Raw genomic sequence first — 20,117 nt, forward strand, 5'->3', positions numbered from 1 at the left:
TGCACGAAAACAATCTCATTGTATAATTTTTTAAAATTTCACGAGCATTTTCCAGAAATATGTGAACGTATTTAAAATGTCACGTGCATTATTTAATTCTAACAGCATTTTTCAATTACGCAAATGTATAAAAAATGCCAGCTGAACCTTTTTGAAATTTAATAATTATATTTTTGTATTTTACAAATATAAGTAAAACTAATAGAAAAAAGATATTAAAAAATGTGCGCTGAAGAGAGCGCTCCTCCTGCGCTGGGCCTTTTGATTTTACCCCGGAGGAGCAAATGTTTCAGCGCCGCCAGAGAGGATGATATGGGCACAGAGGACGAAGCTGGTGCACCGGGCCATTTGGTCCTACTGGTCCACTGAACTTTCTTAGCATATTTTTACATTTTCCAAAGTTTCTAAAAAAACTAACACATTGGCATAACATCAATGTATGTCGTCATAAAATTTTGTATCAAAATTCAAAACATAGTTTGAGATACAAAGATGACAAATTCGACACTAGATAGTACATAACCCAAGTTGGGTTTAGATTTGGCCCATTTATCATATTGATATCAAATTTGTCATTTTGCATCTCGAGAAATGTTTCGAATTTTGATGCAGATTTTTATGACAAGATACATAGATGTTATGCCAATGTGCTAGATTTTTTCATATTTTTTTAAACAGTTTAAAATTTGCTAATGCGTTCGGTGCACCAGATACGTTCTCTATGGACACGTTCGTACGTGTAGGGTAGGAACAGATTCATCGCGACGCAGATCGACACGATCGAGATAAGGTGCGTATCTATCTGTCCTGCATAGGTATATGTGCTCTTCAATTTACGCCAGGCACGGATGATTGACAGCTCGATAATGTCAGTTAAAAACATTCACAGTATGTCAATGGTAACGGGGAAGTGTTACGGACAAATATATGTCAGGATTATTCTTTTACGAGGTTCTACGCCTTTTAAAAAGCGAAATGGATTGAAAAGTTTTGGTTTTTTATTCTCTTGTCGAACCTCATTTTAAAAAGTATTCTTAGGCAACATTTTTTTCAAGGTTTAATGGAAGTTGGTCGTGTCTCCACCTCCTCCGTCGTTTTTTTACTCCTCACACCTCCCCTTCACTTTTTTTCCTTTTGGTTTTTTTTGGTAATCTCAACAAATGCAACACAAAACAAAATCTGTGGAATAACTTGAAATAATAAAAAATCAGTACTTACCAAAACCATGTCATGTGTTAACGCAATCAGATAAAATAAATTATTTCTTACCAAAATCTCAACTTAATCAAAAAAAATTGTCTTACCCTACTAATACCCAAACCAAATCAAATCTTACCAAAACTTCAACTAAATCAGAACTTTACTTGTCTTCCCCTATCCGTACTCAAATCAAATTAAATCTTATCAAAAATCTAGAATATGATGAGTGTAACATATACGTCAGACATGTTTGATGTTGAACCACTAGAATATTTCTGCCCCCATTGCAACTCACGACCTAAAAGCTAGTTTCCTAGAGTCCCACTATTGGTGTGGTCAGCGCCAACTGGCTATATGACCTAGACAGATGTGTCAACCAAAAATATGGTTTTGTAAAAAAAAATTGTCTACAAAAAATAACTTATTTATGGACAATAATCCATTTTTTAAATGTTAAATAGCATTACTAGGAAACGGTCTTATGCATGTTTAATCAACTTAAATAGCCATAATGCAAATACGGGCCAACTAAGATCAAAGTGGATGCTTGTCTAGCATGGCATGCCCTTGAAAATTCTCTTGCCTTTCTCAAAGCTACTCAAACTATCGTTCTCAAATCGCCATGAACGAAAGTAAAATAAACAAAATAAGTATATAACTTCCAAAATTAACAAAAAGTGGCATTACTGGATAGTTAATTTAATGTTGTGGTTTTTGGAAAAATAAATAGCTTATTTGTAACTATTATTTCAAAGTTATTGATGTTTTTGAAAATATGATTTTTTTTGTTAAAACATGAACATTTTCTAGAACGGTCGTGCATTTTTAAAAAATCTAAACATCTTTTGAAGTATTTAAACTTTCGAAAGGATTCTTAACATTTCTGGAAATAGTTGAATATTTTTCAAAACATGCCATTCTTTTGAATTTCATGAAAAAAAAACTAAAACATTCCCCAAAAAATGGTCTAGAAAACCCAAAATAGCATAGAAAATTCTCTTGGTGTGGTCAACGCCAGCGGGGTATATGGCCTAGCTATAGGTGTCAACTAACAAAATGGTATTGTAGTTTTTTTTCTACAAAAAGATAACATATTTATGGACACTGATCTATTTTTAAAATCTTAAATAACATTACTAGGAAACGACCTTATGCATTTTCAATTAACTTATTCAACCAATAGTGAAGACATGGGTCCAGTACGATCAAAGTGGGCTTGTCTCGCTTGGCATGCGCTTGAAAATTCTCTTGTCTTTGTCGAAGCTACTCAGATCAAGTATAATTTATATGTACTTTCTAAAACTAACAAAAGTTGCGTTAATGGATAGTTAATTTGATTTTTCTGGTTTTTGGAAAAATAACCAACTTTTTGGAAGTATTATGTCACAGTTATTGATGTTTTTTTAAATGTGAACATTTTCTATGACGGTCCTGTGCATTTTATAATTTCTGATTTTTTAGATATGTAAAAAATAAAAATTATGAACATTTCTTGAAATATGTGAACATTTTTCCAAAACATGTCGTTTTCCTGAATTTCATGAATATATTTTTTTTACAGTTCCCAAGAAAATGGTCTATAAAACCCGAAAAAAAGGAATACAAAAAAGGGTTATAGAACACTCCTAAAACCGAACCGGAACCGAACTAGCGGTAATTGGGCCGACAAATTTTCACTCGCTAATTGCCGCAAAGCCGCTAAAAAACAATTTGTTGCAATAAGCGGCAAATAAGAGGTGCACACAATGCGAACAGGTATGTGGTAGGCCCCACCACATAAACCCGGCAAAAGGTGGGTCCTAACTGGCTGTGTCAAACTATTACGCTCGGCTATTGGGAGGAGATAGAGGTGGCGGTGCAGGGCCATGCCGACGACGGTCGTCCGCGAATTGGGCGCGAAAGAGGACGATGCGGAATCGACATGACGGTATTTTTGAATATTTTCATAGATAAATTTCTCCATTACTGAACTGGTTTTCACAATTATTTAAATAAAACAGTTTGAATTAGTTTTTACGAAAAAAATAAGTAAAAAAAATTGGCGGACCATTACCAGTAGTGGTAGCTGCCCTGTATGTGGTGGACACGTGGTGGCTGTGAAAGCAAGGCGACCGCAACTTTCCCTCTCTGCTCTGCTCGGCTCGGCTTAAAGAGAGGAGCTCACTCCTCGCGGCGGTGCCGAGGCTGCAACATAGCAGTATTCGACCGACGTTCGTGGCAGCGGCGACTAGTTCCTAGTATGTTGCCGCTCAAGCTCGAAGTAGGCCAAGACCACGAGGACGACAGGATCAGCGCGCTCTCGGCCCGACCACCTCCTCCGTGAGCTCCTCGGCCTGGAGGAGGCGGACCGTGCCGGCGTAGCCTCGACGCGGTGGCGGCACCCACCCCGCCAGCTCTCGCGCATCAACCTCCACGCCGGCCAGTTCCACGGAGTCACTTCGGGCGAGATCATGGGGGCGTGCTACAGAGGTTGCTGGGACGCAGATTTTTTGAGCACCTGCACCCAAGCCCATCTATCTTAGCTATCCAATATTGCTTTGAGATCTGTGCAAGTGCAACACAACTAACAGTTTACATGTAAAATTCTCTTTTTTGTTTCTCTCATATAGAACATGTCTTGAATCTCAAACTTTGCAGCACAATAAATCTTCCTAACTAGAACGTGAGATAAAACTTTCATTTTTTTTGGTCCGACATAAATTCTAAAAATAAGATTTTTTTTTTTAACCAAAAAATTAATTAATTTGTATATTTATATTGGACGAAAAAATCTGAAAGTTTTATCCCAGATTCTAGATAGAAAGTTTTACTGTGCTGTGGAAGTTTGAAGTTCAAAACATGTTTCTATGTGAGAGAAACAAAAAAGAGAAATATGCTTGCATGAATCGCGATGCGAAAAATGGATGGCTAGGATAGACGGGCCTGGGTGCAGGTGCTCTAAAACATATTTTCCGAGGTTGCTGACCGGGTGCGACTGCAGTCGTGCCGTCAAGGCCCTCATCCTCGCCTGTTTCTTGCCGGAATGGCCGCGCTGTCTGAGGACGTTGGCGGGCGCCATTCACCCTGAGCGAATGCCTGTCAAGGAGCGTCACCAACCTGTCGACACTATCTCTTGATTTTGGCTGCCGAATTGTAAGTTGATTTCTCAAGCTTCCAAATATCCATCCTACTGCCTTCTTCTTCCTCTTCCTCTCTACTCAATGGTACCTACACCCTCTGTCCTACTACAATATAAGAGCGTTTTTTATACTAATGCAGTGTAAAAAACGCTCTTATATTATGGGACGGGGGAAGTAGCTAATGTAGTGTGGTCTGAGTTGGACATTGTTTATCCTTGAAGCCGCGCCTGCCCTCAAGAATTTCATTGTATGGCTTCACGTTGCTTTACCTGTTTTGTTAAGATTTAATCCACATCTTAGCCTGGATATGTCTCATTTCTAGTATGACATGTTTCCAAAATTAATATTCAGCATTAACTAGAAGTAGTGCATACAGGATGATTTAGTCCTCCCTGCATTATAACTGGATTTAGGGAACGCATGGCTTGCATATGAATGATGGTGCAATGCAAATGGAAGTTAATTACAATACTCCACTTGAGTTTTGCGGAGAGGATTATAATTTCATACGGATCCTCAAAGCAATACATGTGTGTTACATTATGTAGGATTTAGTTCACGCAAATTCTTCCAAGGCTCCGCACAAGGCCTAAACTTACATAAATGTTAGAATTGAGCTTGTCGCAAAAATTTAATGGGAAAGATGTGTAACTACAACTGTTGCTACGCTTTCAGGTATGAGTTTGGTGGAGTTTAACCTTAACTTATATTGCTTTTTTTTTTTACGTCCATGCATGAAGTTATCTCGAGGTCAACATTCAGTTGACAAAATGCTTGAGGACGGTGCCAAGAAGACTATGGGAACCGTACAAGGATTTGAAGCACGAACTTGGGCCTCATTCGGTTTGAAAGATTTTCGTAGGAAAACATAAGAATAAGGATTTCAGAGAAAAATGTCCTATATATGCATTCGGTTTGTAGGAAATGCGTACAGGAATTTTATAGGAACGAGACAAGGATTTTCAGTGTTTCTGAAGGAAACTACGCATCCACTCAAAGCTCATTTTACGCGTAGGAACGAGACAAGTCAAATTTCTTAGGATGGCAAGTGCCATCCTATCAAATTCCTATACTACTAATTCCTACATAAGGCTTGTCATGGAGCGAGCTGTGGGGTTGAAAATCGAGTTATGGGGCAACGCAGCCCATGCTTGTACTGCTATGACATCGACACTAAAAGGAGATCCCAGGTGAATGAAGCTAGCCGGCGGTTCCAAAAACAACACACAATGTTTCAATCGAATAATGGGACTACACAGCACACAATCCCAATGTTTCAATCGAATAATGGGACTACACAGCAAAAAACAACAAACACATGTCGCCCCATTCCCATGGTACAAATCACAACTTCTCAAACTCCACAAAACATAAGAATTTTTGCAGTAGATCGACTAAAAATGCATCAGGAAACGAGACGGTCTTATTGAATCACCGAGCTAATATATGCCAGAGAAGCGTGTCTAGGTAACAAGCTGCGGTATGATACAGCAAACTACCCAACATGAGAAGAAAAAATAGCAATTCTTGGGAATGGTAACAAACCATTATCCGTAGGAAGTTGGTTGGCTGAATGCATCCACACAAGATGCATCCATGCCAGTCCCCTTGCTCTCGACTCTCGTTTATCTCGTGTTTCCGGTCGGACAAATCCTTCATATCAACATTCATTTGTTCGCTAAAATTCACTAGGCCAAAAAAAAGAGAAAGGTCTGGAACATATTATTGTTATTAGCTCATGACTTTGGCGACAACTCCGGCGCCGACGGTCCTCCCTCCTTCCCTCAGCGCGAATCTTAGACCTGGATAGCACAAAACAGAGAGATGAAGTCTTCGGATACGATGCCGAAAAGTTCAAAGAACAAAATGCAATCGTACCTGGTTCGAGCGGAACAGGCAACATCAACTCAAAGATTGCGGTTACGTTGTCACCAGGCATAACCATCTTCACGTCCGGAGGCAACTCGATTTTCCCACAGATATCAGCTGTCCTGAAGTAGAATTGTGGGCTGTAATTCGAGAAGAATGCAGTGTGGCGACCACCTTCATCCTTGGTAAGGACGTAAATTTCCGCCTCAAACTTTTTGTAGGTCTTCACAGTACCGGGTTTGCAAACCACCTGAAATAGTAGCAAATGTTAGCAGGTGAAAATCGATAAAAAGAAGCAGCAAGTAACACTGAAAAAGGCACCAGATAGAGATAGGTATGCGGCAGCAAAAAAGAAATTTGAAAAGGCAATGTGCATAACAAATATTATTTGGTGACAACAGAGGCAATTACTTGGTACTCCATCTGTTTGCCCAAAGACCTCTATGGCTAAGAGCAGAAGTATATTTAGATCCAACATCTACATGTTCAACTAAGAATCAGGCTTACTGACCTGGCCACGCTCGACATCACCACGCTTAAGACCACGGAGAAGAAGACCAACATTGTCACCAGCCTACAAACAAAGAGTTGTCAGCATGAGACCCATCATCAATGAAGAACAATGCACGGCCTACTTTCATAATCATTACCTCTCCATGATCCATCATCTTTTTGAACATCTCAACACCAGTAACTGTAGTCTTCACAGGACCACTCTGTGACCAAGAATATGTTCCATCATGATACATCAAGGTAGCAATGTAATGGGTAATAAACTTGTGAGGACAACTAGGAAACTAGTGCCACCAGTCTTTGCTTAGTGTTGCATCTAGGCTCATGTGTGCATAGCAGACATAGGAGAAAAGATATATTACAACTAAAAGTAATAATCTCATGTACAACTTCACTAGGATTAAGCATTATAATACATAGCTGATTATTTTTCAATACTCAACAGTTGCATAAGATAGCCAAATTCATGCAAAAAAAGTGATTATGGGCCAGCCATGGGTCAGGGACATTATCAGGCTTTAACTCACCTCCGTCAAACCTATGACCTCAACATCCTCACCAGTTTTAATTACCCCCTGTTCAATACGTCCAGTCACAACAGTACCACGACCCTGCAAATTGAAACAAATTAATCGCTATCATAATTAGCTGACAATGATAAGATTAGGCAAGACAAATGTATGAATTTGTCGTTATGATTTATGGAGCTGATGACTTTTAACTTCCCAAGGATGCTGATATTCCTGACTATACTGATAGATAATTCAGAAATAATGACTGCGGAGTGCGGAGGGACAACTTTTAAGTTTGAAAATTGAGTACACAGAAATATTGCCTGAGATTTGTGTTTCAGAGTTTCATGGTCTAGTGCTGCAGGGTCTGATTAAGTTAAACAGAATAACAATCAAAGATTCCCTGATTAAGAAGGAAAATAGAATAGCCGAGATAAAAGTATACTAGAGAAGGAAAATTACGATAGTCTGATCATGCATAATTTAGTGCAAATGCCACCTTGCGAATAAATCGTCTATGGCACAAGAGATAATATCATAGAACATAGGGAATAGATTGCTGTGCAACCGTCATAAGTATCCTAACATCACATTGCTTACTACCAAACGATGGAGATGTCTTAATTCTTGTACATAATAGTTTGCTAGGCTTTCTAACAATCAAACATCGGAATGAAAATGTAATACAAATAACTGTATATCACAGTGGTTAGTGCAGCAATCTGAAAATATAATCACCTGGATTGAGAAAATGCCTTCAATTGGCATCAAGAAAGACTTATCAAGCACCCTCACAGGATCAGGGATGTAAGAATCGACAGCATCCATCAGTTTCAAAATAGCATTCTTTCCAATCTCCTCATTTGTTCCATTCAAGGCTGACAAGGCAGATCCACGGATGATAGGAATATCATCGCCTGGGAACTTGTAGAAACTGAGGAGCTCTGCAGATAGAAGGGAGACAACAAATTTCCATTACAGCAGGAATATAATCGACCAACCAAAAACAACGTGGAATACCTCGAAGCTCCATCTCCACAAGTTCTAGTAGCTCTTCATCTTCAACAGCATCAACTTTGTTCAAGAAGCAAACAAGTGATGGCACACCAACCTAGAAAACAGAAGGGAAGAAATGTCCATCTGCTCAGAACTGCAAAGCAAACATGCTGAAGAGACAAACTGCTGCGGAGAATACTGAGAATTTGGAACCTGTCGAGCTAGAAGAATATGCTCCTTTGTTTGTGGCATGGGGCCATCAGGAGCTGACACGACAAGAATACCACCATCCATTTGAGCAGCACCGGTGATCATGTTCTAAGTAATCCACAGCAAATTAAAAGCACACAAGCATCAGAGAAGTGTGTGACAGACAGTTAATGAATCTGAAAGCTCTAAAATGCAAGGTTCAGATCATAAGTAGCCACTCTGATATGAGGGTTATGCCGGATATTCATGAAGGTCATTCACCCAGATTCTCAATTTGACATGCAATGCATTCCTCATTTCTCTATACAATAATTTCTCTAGATCATATACCTCGACCCGTAACAGTTACCTTGACGTAATCGGCGTGGCCTGGACAGTCCACATGAGCATAGTGCCTCTTAGCGGTCTCATACTCGACATGAGCCTGCGCAAAAAAAACCATAGAATTAGCACTTGAACTGCAAATGGAGATGAACACAGAACAGTATAATGGCCCAAAATGTCAGCAGCAGGCGCCAAGGCCGGACCGTTGAGATGGTGATTCCTCTGGCTTTCTCCTCCGGGGCCTTGTCGATCTCGTCGAACGCCACCGCCTTCGCGCTCCCGGCCTCCGACAGCACCTGCCATAATACCCGTTCAGAATTCAGATCACACCTACACACGGGGAGCCACTCAAATTCGGACCAGCTCGCAGTGCTTCGAGCCGGAGCGGGCCTGATCTGACTGACCTTGGTGATGGCGGCGGTGAGGGTGGTCTTGCCGTGGTCGACGTGGCCGATGGTGCCGACGTTGACGTGGGGCTTCCTGCGACACACACAGATTCAGCCGAGAGGCCACTCAAATTTCAAACCACGAAACGGGAAACGAAAGGGGGGCGGGGGAGGAAGAGTGGATCTGGGCAGCGGGAGTGCTCACGTGCGGGTGAAGGTGGCCATGGACCTCGCCCATAGGCCAGCGGCCAGCGGCGACGGCGGCGGCGGCTGGGGCACGTCGGGGAGCGCGGCGGGGCCGGAGATCACGGCGGCGCGGAGGGCCGGGTAGGCGAGGACGCGGCGGGAGCCGCCCCGGAGCACTGCGGCGGCGGCCATTGCGGCGGCGGCGGCGCGGGGGAGGGGGGTGGGGGTGGGTTTAGTTAGGGCTTTAGGAGGAGAATGGGGGAGGAGGAGGCGGCGCCCACGAAGAGAAATGGGAGGTGTGAGCGGCTCCCGTTACTTCTACGTCACGGTACGACCCGTGGGCCGCGCTCGACACGGGCTTCCGGGCTGCGAGGGACCGAGGAGCTTCGGTGTGCTCTTCTCGCGGCCCACTATTTTTTTGCATCTCTTTTTGAGAGTGGATTTTTGGAACCCGGGTGTATTGGAGGACCTTATTTTAAATACTTTAAAATCACAATTAAATTTTCAAAAAAAAATCTAAAAATAATTACATGTGATCATATGGATGTATACTACATATGTGTAAAGTTTGGTAATGAAATAAGTAAACATGTGAGCTATACAAAAATGACAAAATGGTGGTTTCCAAATAGTGAATAATACATGCACTATCCATCTTTCCAAAATCATGAATTTTTTTTTGTCATTTTTGTGTGACTCACATGGTTACTTATTTCAATGTCAAAATTTGCACATATGTAATATGTGTCCATATAAACATGTTGATTTATTTTCATAATTTTATAAAACTTCAAAATAGCATTTTGGCACTATTTGAAATATAGGGCTCCAATGCACCCGTCCTCCAAAGTGATTTTTTGTTCTTTTTTTAGCTTTCTATCTCTATCTCTACTTGATGCAGCCACTCTAGAAGCAATAGCGTGTAGGGAAAGCGTTATCACTTGCAGAAGATCTAAACTTGCAACACCTTCATATTGCATCTGACTGCACAGAAGTGGTGAACGAAATACGGGTCAATTCTGGTTTTTGGAGGCGCTTTCGCTGGGATCATTAGGGAGTTAAAGCAAAGAGAAACGTCATTTATTTCATGTAATTTTATGCATGATTTTGAGTTACAAATCATGAAGCTCATAACATAGCTAGGCTTGGTACTACTCTTCCTCAGGGGAGACATATTTGGTTGGGGTCACCTCACGATGCTCTTGTTATACCTGTAAATGTTGATATGAGTTAATAAAGTTTGTCTGTCTTTCCTAAAAAAAATATATCTCTACTTACACTTTAATAAAAAAAAGAGTAAGAATGTAAAGTTTCATTTACCTTTTCTTTTCAAAATCGATTCGTCCAAGCTTCTCTGTATGATAACTAATCACCTTATTAACTTATTTACCTTCTAAACCGACTTCATTTTAATCTACTTACCAAACTTCTCATCGAAATATAAGGTAAAACACAACACTGTATAATAAACATTTATTCACACAATCACATTGATATGAACAGGTAAATCACAAGCTAACATGCTAGAATAATTCATGTTCCGTTGTGACGCACGGACATTGTCCTAGCCTTTCTAAAAACTTGGCTAGCCTTTTTTATTAATTTCTCAACGGGAATAATCAATCAACATGTTCTGAAGAGAGATACCCCCTCCATTCCAGAATATAAGGTGTATCGATTTTTATTAAAGTAAGTAGATATCATATCTATGATAATAAATAAATAAAATATGAAAAAACTTTTCATAATTGATTTAAGGTTGCCCAACAAACTTTTTCCTCATAACCTCTTTGGTCAAAAGTCAAGACGACCTCTTGGGCCAAGAGCCAAAGGAAGAAATGAAGTTTGAGAGGAGTTTCCGCAACACAATCCAACGTCAACGAGCCCTTTCAATAATGCTCTCTAGCCATTCTATATGGATTTGTGTGGTAATTTAAAAAAAACAAGAACCAAAAAGGCTTCATCAAGATCATCAAATGTAAGAAAAGGCATTAATAATTATATAACACACACCACTCCACTATTGGGACGAAACAATAGATAACTTTCTTCTGAGTATAAAGCAATGGGATTGGTTGTTGGGAATTGAGCAACCATGCGATCTTGCATGTTGCATGTCTAAAAGGACAAGGATACTTTTATAAAAAAAACTACCATTGAAGGCACATTTCCACATTCTAACAAAATTTTCCATATTTCAAGGAAATTTTTTCTAACTACTATATGCAACTCTCCGTGACATTCAAATAGCTTTCGACGAGGAGAATAAAATAATCTAGTTTTAACAGAAGCAACAATTTGTTTGTGTACATATTTGTCTAATATAATGTTTTCTTAGGTCCTTAACCTTATGTCCCTTTTGATTTTGTGTCTACACAATCTGGGCCATTTAGTCATCTGGTGCCCTGCTTAAGAAACATTCTTATATGTTCATCAAGTTTCTCGACAACAGTTTTGTTTATCAGAAACCTAGATGTATGTTGAGAGGGGATGATCAATATGAAATAGTTAGAACAAAGAAATCCCTCATGAGATAGCTGTAAGTTGTAACCAACATATTTTTTTCATCAGCAAAGAAGTTGGTAATCCCAATATGCATGCCAATTCTCTTTCATGAAGCCCGGGAGGCAAAGGCGCATTTCCTCCATTCCTTCTAAAAGCATCTAGTACCCCTCTCAAGTATTTTTTTTCTCCTCCTCGAGTGTCCACTGAATTAATTAGACCAATAACCTTTTTGAACCGTTTAGGTTTGATGTCTATAGTCTCAATATAATCTTGGAAAAAAAATACATATATTCAAATAGATTAGATGATACGAAACAAACTTCATTATTTAACCGAAAAGGTTAAAAAATGAAATTCTCTAACTTACAGTTCCACATTATTATTTTCATTAGAGAAACAAGTAAAGGCATGTAGTTAAGTATAATGTTGTGTAGACCTAAGTGAATATATTTCACACTTTCTTTGTTTGTTCCGCCACTCGCCTAAGAATATTGAAGTCGACCCCCGCTTTTTTCATAACATTGCAAACACAAAGCTCATCGATAGCTTTTTTTTCCACCTCGCAAGACAACTAGGGCTAAGCCTCCCTCCTCTCGATCTCCGTCGGCGAGCCCGTGGATTCACCCTCCCCCTAACTGATACTCTAACGGACGTTGGCGAGGAGGGGAATCCTGGTGCCTCCACTTAGGCTAGTAGAGAGGTTATGCTTTTAGTCCTCACATTGGCGATACTTCATCTATGAATGGGCCTTCCAAGCTCTGATTCTCCTTGACTTCATCAATCGGGACTGATTCGACGAAGCTTCGATGTAGATTCCTAGTGGCTCCTCAGTGAGGCGTTTCTCGTCATGTGTATGCAATGTCAGATTCTTCATATTGATTCAAAGGGTTCAATGACAGTGACTACAACCCCGAGGCACCGACACTTAGGGGCATGTGCATGGAGACTTTCCAGTTGTCATCGACAAGTTCAGGCCAGTGTCGGTGTGGCAACGGCATCAACAGCACATTGATTGTGGTCATTCGATGGTCCAAATACCTCAATGTTTTTTGTATATATATTTGAGATGCTTTATACTCCTATATGAACCTTTATAATAGATCTGGATTTATTTCAAGAAAAAAACACACAGAGAAAGCTCATCAAGAAACTCCTTGCTCAACTCACCATGACAAACACCATAAACAAATGGCATCTCACGTGTTAAATTGGTGGGCATGCATCCTAAAGCTATATAAGTTATACTTACACAGAGTCTAGCCACACTCCACACAAAATACCACCCTATCCTATCCTATATACCTAAACAATTCATCCCCACTATATCAATTCTCTCAACATACACACATGCCATGTCATCACACATGCCACCTCATCGCCCCACTAATTATTTCTCTTAACATGCATGGAAAATAACATTTATATTATGTCTCAACGTGCACACATTTCAACTCAACACACATGCCACCTTATCATTCATACTAATTATATCTCTCATAACATGCATGAGAAATGCAACTTATGTTCTCTATATATTTACAAATATATAATAATTAAATTAAAGTTAATCCCTCCGTCCCATAATATGAGAACGTTTTTGACACTTGTCAAAAACACTCTTATATTATAAATGGAGGAGGTATTATATATATTTATTTAAATTTCATCAAAATAATATTTGCAACCAATCCCTGCAGCAACGCGAGGGGTACCATCTAGTTCCCATATAATTAATCCACTTCAGCGAGAACAAACTTCCTAAAAGGAACTTTGGAGATAAATATTTTCCATACTCCTCTGTGGCAGGCCCAAGAAAAAGAAATCTCCGGCGGCCCAGTCAGTAGTACTGGCTTGGAGCAGGAGGCCTTCTCGGGCGGCCACAAAATGCTGGCGAGGAAGAAGTAAATGACGGTTGTGCCATCCAGTCAACCACAGCCACGACTCATCTCTCCGTCCTCTGCATCCGTCGCCGCCGGCGCGCGACCCCCACACGCCACCCGCCATGGCCGCCGCCGCCCCCTCCGCCACGGCGCTCGCCGGCGCAGCCCTCCCGCTCCCCCTCTCCGCGCGACCTCAACCCGCTCGGTTCTCCGTGGCGCTCCCCCGGACGGCCCCTCCTCCCCCGGCCCTGCGGCTCCGGTCGGTCCGGCGCCTGGCGGCGGCGGAGGGGGGAACGCCCGGCATGAAGGAGACGCTGGACAAGGTGGTGTCGGCGCACAAGGTGGTGCTGTTCATGAAGGGGACCAAGGACTTCCCGCAGTGCGGCTTCTCCCACACCGTGGTGCAGATCCTGCGCTCCCTCGACGTGCCCTTCGAGACGCTCGACGTGCTCGCCAACGACGCCCTCCGCCAGGGGCTCAAGGACTACTCCAGCTGGCCCACCTTCCCGCAGCTCTACATCGACGGCGAGTTCTTCGGCGGCTGCGACATCACCCTAGGTATGTACGCATATGCGCTCTCTGCCTGTCCTTCCTCCCACGATTAGGGCTCCATTTTTTGAGAATTGTTGCTGTACTACTGCACACTGTCGAGATCTGCCATGTGGAGAACTCTTATCTTTGTGTAGCTGTTTCAGGCATATAATTTACTTATGTTGAAGGCATGGTACATTCATGCTGCTTCTTGGACCTGAAAGGGGTTGGGGTAGTGTGAAGTTTTAATAGTTGAGTTCTTCACATTCAAGAGATAAACTAGGATTGGATTGCACTCGGCGCTCTGTTGTTGTGTAAACTCCATGTCTGTGTGGCTGTTTCAGTCATATAATTTGATCATGTCGAGGGCAAGATACATCACTGTTGCGGCGTGTTGCTTGAAAGGTCTGGGGCAGTGTCAATGAATGTGTCTTAGCTGCATCAGGTAAATTAGCTCAGTTCTTCACATTCAAGAGTTAGACTAATACTCAGGCATTCCGTTGCTGCGGAATATTTTCTGCTTTCCTTTGCCCTTGAAGCTTATTTGCTTTCTTTTTTTGGGAGGAAAAACTGGAGAGTATTGCTTGAGAAACTGTAATAGACATTTTGTAAGGTGGGGTGGGTAAAAAACTGGGAACATGATAGAACAGGGTCGACATGGAATAGGACCTAAAAGTATATCAGTTAACCAAGATGAATTGGTTCACGGAGTTCAAAGGCCAACTGAATGAGAGAGAACTCTAAGTGAACTGAATAAGTAGAAGTCTCAAAACATGTTATGGAGATTTGATGGAGGAACTATCATGGTGACTTGTTGAGTGTACTTAGCAATGAGGAAGATGTGTTTTTTGCTTGTCAAAATACGTGTTGGACTTCAAGAGATAAACTAAGACTGGGCTGCACTCGGCACTCTGTTGTTGTGTAAACTCCATGTCCGGGTACCTGTTTCAGTCATATAATTGTCTATTGATCATGTTGAAGGCAACATACATTGTTGTCGTTTCGTGTAGCTTAAAGGGTCTCTGGCAGTGTCAACATGTCATAGCTGCATCAGGTAAATTAGGGGTCGAGTGCAGTCGGTAACTCCGTTGGTGCGGAATATTTTCTGCTTTCCTTTGCCGTTTGAAGCATATTTTCGATATGGAATAGAACCTAAAAGTATATCAGTTCACCAAGATGAATTGGTTCATGGAGTTCAAAGGCCAACAGAACGGGAGAGAACTGTAAGTGAACTGAAAAAGTACAAGTCTCAAAACATGTTATGGAGATTTGATGGAGGAACTACCATGGTGACATAGTGAGTGTACTTAGCAGTGAGGAAAATGTGTTTTTTGCTTGTCAAAATATGTGTTGCACGTGGTCCATGGACTGCTCTTTAGTAGTCTGCCTGATGCAGTGCTTGTGTATGCGGGAATGCCTCAGGGGTTCCATGCTCTAGAACTTAGCCAAACTGTTGGGACTTGGAAGAGTAGGGAACGTGTATTGTGGTGTACCGACCACAAACCTAAACGAGATTAATAGCTAAGTAGGAAAATGGAGATCCCCGAAGGTTAGGTTTTTCTTGTATCCTTGATATGGCGATAGCCAACAAAGTGAAGAAAGATAATAGTAGTGCAATCTTCATATGAGGTTCCTGCAAGGGGTAGGGTTTGATGGAGGAACCCGAGTGAGATTAACACCCTAATAAACTACTTGCATAGTTAGAGTTTGTAGTCAGCTTTAGAGAGAAAAAAGATTAAGAATGCCATGGCTCGGTGCCAACATTAGATAGTGTCAGTTTCTGGGATCAGAAATTATCATGGTACCTTTATACTCAGACTAGCTGAGTTCTGATCAGCAACTTTGTTGTAAACTAAGCAGCAATTTTGTACCTTTCACATGTTTTCCTTTTTCTACAACTTGATGACAAACAATCCATCTTTATTATGTGAGCAATAAAAGTTTGCATGTTCATGTTGCCGATTTGAATCCAAGGCGTGTTCCCCCACCTGCTCACCATCATTACCATCACCAAAATAGTTGCATCTCCACTATTTGCACCACCTTGGGTAGGTATAGTTTTCTTTTCTAGGCCGATACCTTGCATAATAACTTCATTTCATCCCAGGATGTGTTGGACTGCTGGGAGTGTTATAAGTCCAGTGATGGTGTCAGACAGTAGGGAGCACAACCGGTGATGTGGCTTGCTCCAAATCCCCCTAACAAATACGTCTGCCTATAATCTTAATTATGTCTCGTGACTTCGATCATTCCTAGTGTTTCTTTTCATGCTCTAATCTCCGAAACTACTAGTAGCAGTTGAAATAATGAGGCTGAAATCTCAACTCTCAAGATGGGATATCACTTTGTTTCTTGCTGCAAGATTCCCTTTGCGTTATGCATTTATCCTGGTTGTGACGGCAACATTATCAGGAAGGACCATCATGATCTAAGTTGGTAACCTTCTTTTCGTGGTTGCCAACATCAAACCGGCTAGCATTGCAGCAGGAGAGGATCTCATTTGTTTTGCTCCTGTTCCAAGCTTGATTAGTATTTATGGCTGGATACTTCCTAGTATTCATTAGTGCTCAAATCAATTACATGGAGTATGCCAGCCCCTGGGAACACAGATTTTCAGGACTGGTACGAAATTCCAATCACGTAGCTTAAATTGTGGGCACGCCATTACAGTCAAGGAGCAGCAGATTATGTGCTGCTGATTCATGAACTCAAAACTTTACTAGACCAATTCCATTCTAGGACTTCTTAGTTTTATTATGTACTGTATATAGATGGATGATAATGTACAACATTTGAGCGTCAAAAAGATCAGCTTGCGGATCTCTACTTAACATAGAGTAATCTAGAACATCGGAAGTCGGTGCCAACGAAAATGTGAGATCTTTTTGTATAGAAATTATGGTTATTGTGGAAAGATTGGTATCATTGCTTTTCTGTTATACTCATGATTAGTGTCAATGTTTGATATCAGTGTTTGAGTGAACTGGGCTTAACGCTTGGGTTGTTGTATGTTTTGCAGAAGCATACAAGAGCGGAGAACTGCAGGAGACACTAGAGAAAGCAATGTGCTCTTAGCGAACAACGGGCCACATCATACTTTAAACTGTTATATATGTTCTAGCCCTTCTCGACGTACTCTTTGAACCCACGACAGAGAACTGGAGATACAATTGCTAAGTTGTAGATGATTTCAAGTCGTGAAGCAGTGAGATCCCAAATGTACAATGCACTTTGGCTATGATAAATTTTGTGCAGTGTGTGTGGTGAATCGTACGGGTACTAGTCAGCATGTACTTCCCGGCTGACTGTTCGCCCCCGCGTCGCCCTCCCTGGCGACACGGGGGAAACTGCATCCGCCGCCGCCGGGCAACCCCTCCTTCGCCCGCCCCCGCTGCGCCGCCGCCGGAGGGCCGGCTGGCGAAGCCGCGCCGCGCCCTAGGATGGCGGCGGCGGGGCGAATCCGTTCCGCCCCCAACCCCCGCCTCCCCCACCACGCGCTTCCCGGCCCCCAAGATCCACCACCGCCGCAGGACTCCACCCCGTCCGTTTCCGCTGCGCCGCCGCCGGGGGCCCGACCAGCTTGGTCGGACCGCTCCTCGGGAAGACGGTGGTGGGACGGATCCGCCCCTGCGCGCGCTCCCCTCACCCCGCGCCGCGCAGCTCCTGCGCGGGCGCACCTCTCCTAGCTGCTGCACTCTGCCGGCCCGACGACGGCCGCCGTGTGCCAGCCTCGGCCACAGGGCGCCGTCCCGAGCAGTTCTCCCTCCTCCGTGCGTGGCCCAGCTGCTGGTGCTGCTGCCCTTGGATTGCGCGCGGGATCTGCGGCCGGTCGCAAGGGTGTCCGTCGCATGCTCCTGCTGGCGGCCCCCTCGCCACCAGCGGCCCGTCCTATCCCCCGAGCCACGGCGACGGCTCTCGCGGTGGCGACGAGTATACAGTGCTAGTGGTGGTCTCAAAGCCCTCAAGGCGGGTGCTTGCTGGCGCTGCTCCGGCCTCGACGACCTTGGACCCGTGTCCTTTGCGGTGTCCATGGCTGCCGGCGTCCTCTGCCGGGCGGCTCTGGCCTTGGCGAGCCAGCAGCTGCGTTCCTTCCAGCTTGCCTGGCTCCCTGATGTCCCGACGACTATGGCCACAGTAGCCAGGATCTGCGTCCCTCCAGTCCTTGCTTGCCGGTGTTGTTGATCGTCGTCGGCCCACCCCCTCGTGTCTTGCTTCGCGCCCGCCCTACCATGTATGCCTCAAAGCCTTCGCTTTTGCCAGATCCAATGCTCGTGGGTTCAGAGGCGGTGCCACCCTCCGACGGCAGTTGTAGCCCTGCCAACCCCCTTCTGACAAGGTGACTCCGACCGGCATTTGCTTCCTCATCTTTGTTTCCAGATACGGTGGCTATGGGATTGCTCAGCCTCAGGCCAGGGAGAAATCCCTGCTCGGCTTGCCGATGCTCGCAGCGGCGGCGTCTGCGGATGTCGTTTCCTTCTTGGAGGCGCTGTCAAGGCCCTCGGCTGCGCCCCTCTTCGAGCTCAGGGGAAACCCTAGGTCCGGTTCCTCCGGATCGGATGGTGACGGCGTCTCGACGTCGTCCTCCTTCCTGAAGGCGCCATCTTTCTTGCTCGCGGTGTCCTCAGTTTTGGTTCTCGAGATGTTGATGCTAGTTGGTCCGGCGTTGCCACTCTTGGTTCGGGTTTGGTTGGTTTAGCTGTGATGTATCCCCCTCTTCGGGTCGAGCATCTCTTTTCTTTTTGCTCTGGGTGCCATATTCACGCCTGTCTGCGTTCGTGTCATGTGTTGTACCCCTATCTGTACTCATTCTATTTCTTCTATCAATGCAATGATACGCAAGCTTTGCATATTCGAGAAAAAAAAGCTCCATTTCCTGACGTTGGTGTTTTCATCATAATATGTGATTTGTATCCGGTTACTTATCTCTGGGTTTGTGGTGCGTATTATGCATAGGTTTCGTTTACGAAAATCCAACTCTACATCCGAGCTCATCTGCACCTGCCCCGACGAGAAAAATCAAAACAAATACTAGAAAAATTAAAAAAATTCCAATTTTTTTTGTGCGGTAGAAAATTTGATGCGTGAGGTACGCTCTAATTTTCAAATCATTTGGACATCTAACAAGCTCTCAGCAAAAAAGACAAATTGGGGGTCTGTAAAAAAGTTTACTGTTCATGTACTGTTTTGTGCTGATTTGTCTTTTTTGCTGAGAGCTACTTAGATGTCCAAATGACTTGAAATTTGGAGTGACCCTCAATCATCAAATTGTCTGCCGCACAAAAAAAACTTGGAATTTTTTAAATTTGTTTTGAAGTTTTTACGACTTTTTTTCTAACCGGGTGCAGATGAGCCTGGGCACCAAAACGTCCTTCTCTTTATAGATACTCTCATCCTTCAGATCAATAAAGTAGTGATCTAAAAGATCTTATAGTACTCTACAGAGGGAGTACTTGGAAGATACAGTACTCTCTCCGTCTGAAATTACTTGTCGTAGGAATGGATACAAATGGATGTATCTAGAACTAAAATGTGTCTAATACATTCATTTCTCCGACAAGTAATTCCGGATGGAGGGAGTATGTTTTGGTCAATTCAAGTTTTAATTATGTATATGGGTATGTGCCTGTGCTGTGATCTGCGGAGGAAATTAGTTTTGCTCATGTGTTCCATTTATGCATTCTTGTTCCCAACATGAATTTGATGCACGGCTCTGTTTGGACTGAGTGTAGGTTTTGTGTGCTCCAGGGTTTCTAATTATCTTTTTCAGATTCATTAATTTTTATTAATTCACAATCATTTTTAAACAATTCTTAAGTTTGAAAACTTGTTTAATTTACGAACATTTTTTGAAATTGATGAATATATTTTAAATTTGTGAATGCTTTC

At 42.7% G+C, this 20,117-nt stretch overlaps 2 protein-coding genes across 2 annotated transcripts; one reads left to right on the forward strand and one right to left on the reverse strand.

The window, feature by feature from the left end:
- Positions 1–5,724: 5,724 nt before the first annotated feature.
- LOC109775370 (elongation factor Tu, mitochondrial) lies at positions 5,725–9,596 on the reverse strand. The gene is made up of 12 exons (XM_020334118.4): positions 9,335–9,596; positions 9,148–9,223; positions 8,947–9,039; positions 8,769–8,843; positions 8,423–8,527; positions 8,234–8,324; positions 7,952–8,157; positions 7,229–7,312; positions 6,839–6,904; positions 6,700–6,762; positions 6,198–6,438; positions 5,725–6,121 (listed from the first exon to the last, which is right to left on the reverse strand). Exons 1-12 carry the CDS (start codon positions 9,505–9,507, stop codon positions 6,051–6,053), a joined length of 1,344 nt encoding a protein of 447 aa, XP_020189707.1. The 5' UTR covers positions 9,508–9,596; the 3' UTR covers positions 5,725–6,050.
- A 4,122-nt stretch (positions 9,597–13,718) lies between these two features.
- LOC109775371 (monothiol glutaredoxin-S7, chloroplastic) lies at positions 13,719–17,499 on the forward strand. The gene is made up of 2 exons (XM_020334119.3): positions 13,719–14,258; positions 17,251–17,499. The coding sequence occupies exons 1-2, from the start codon at positions 13,823–13,825 to the stop codon at positions 17,304–17,306; spliced, it is 492 nt and encodes a 163-aa protein (XP_020189708.1). The 5' UTR covers positions 13,719–13,822; the 3' UTR covers positions 17,307–17,499.
- The last annotated feature ends 2,618 nt before the right edge of the window (positions 17,500–20,117 follow it).

The sequence above is a fragment of the Aegilops tauschii genome, chromosome 5 (genome assembly GCF_002575655.3).
Source record: "Aegilops tauschii subsp. strangulata cultivar AL8/78 chromosome 5, Aet v6.0, whole genome shotgun sequence".
NCBI classification, from domain to species: domain Eukaryota; kingdom Viridiplantae; phylum Streptophyta; class Magnoliopsida; order Poales; family Poaceae; genus Aegilops; species Aegilops tauschii.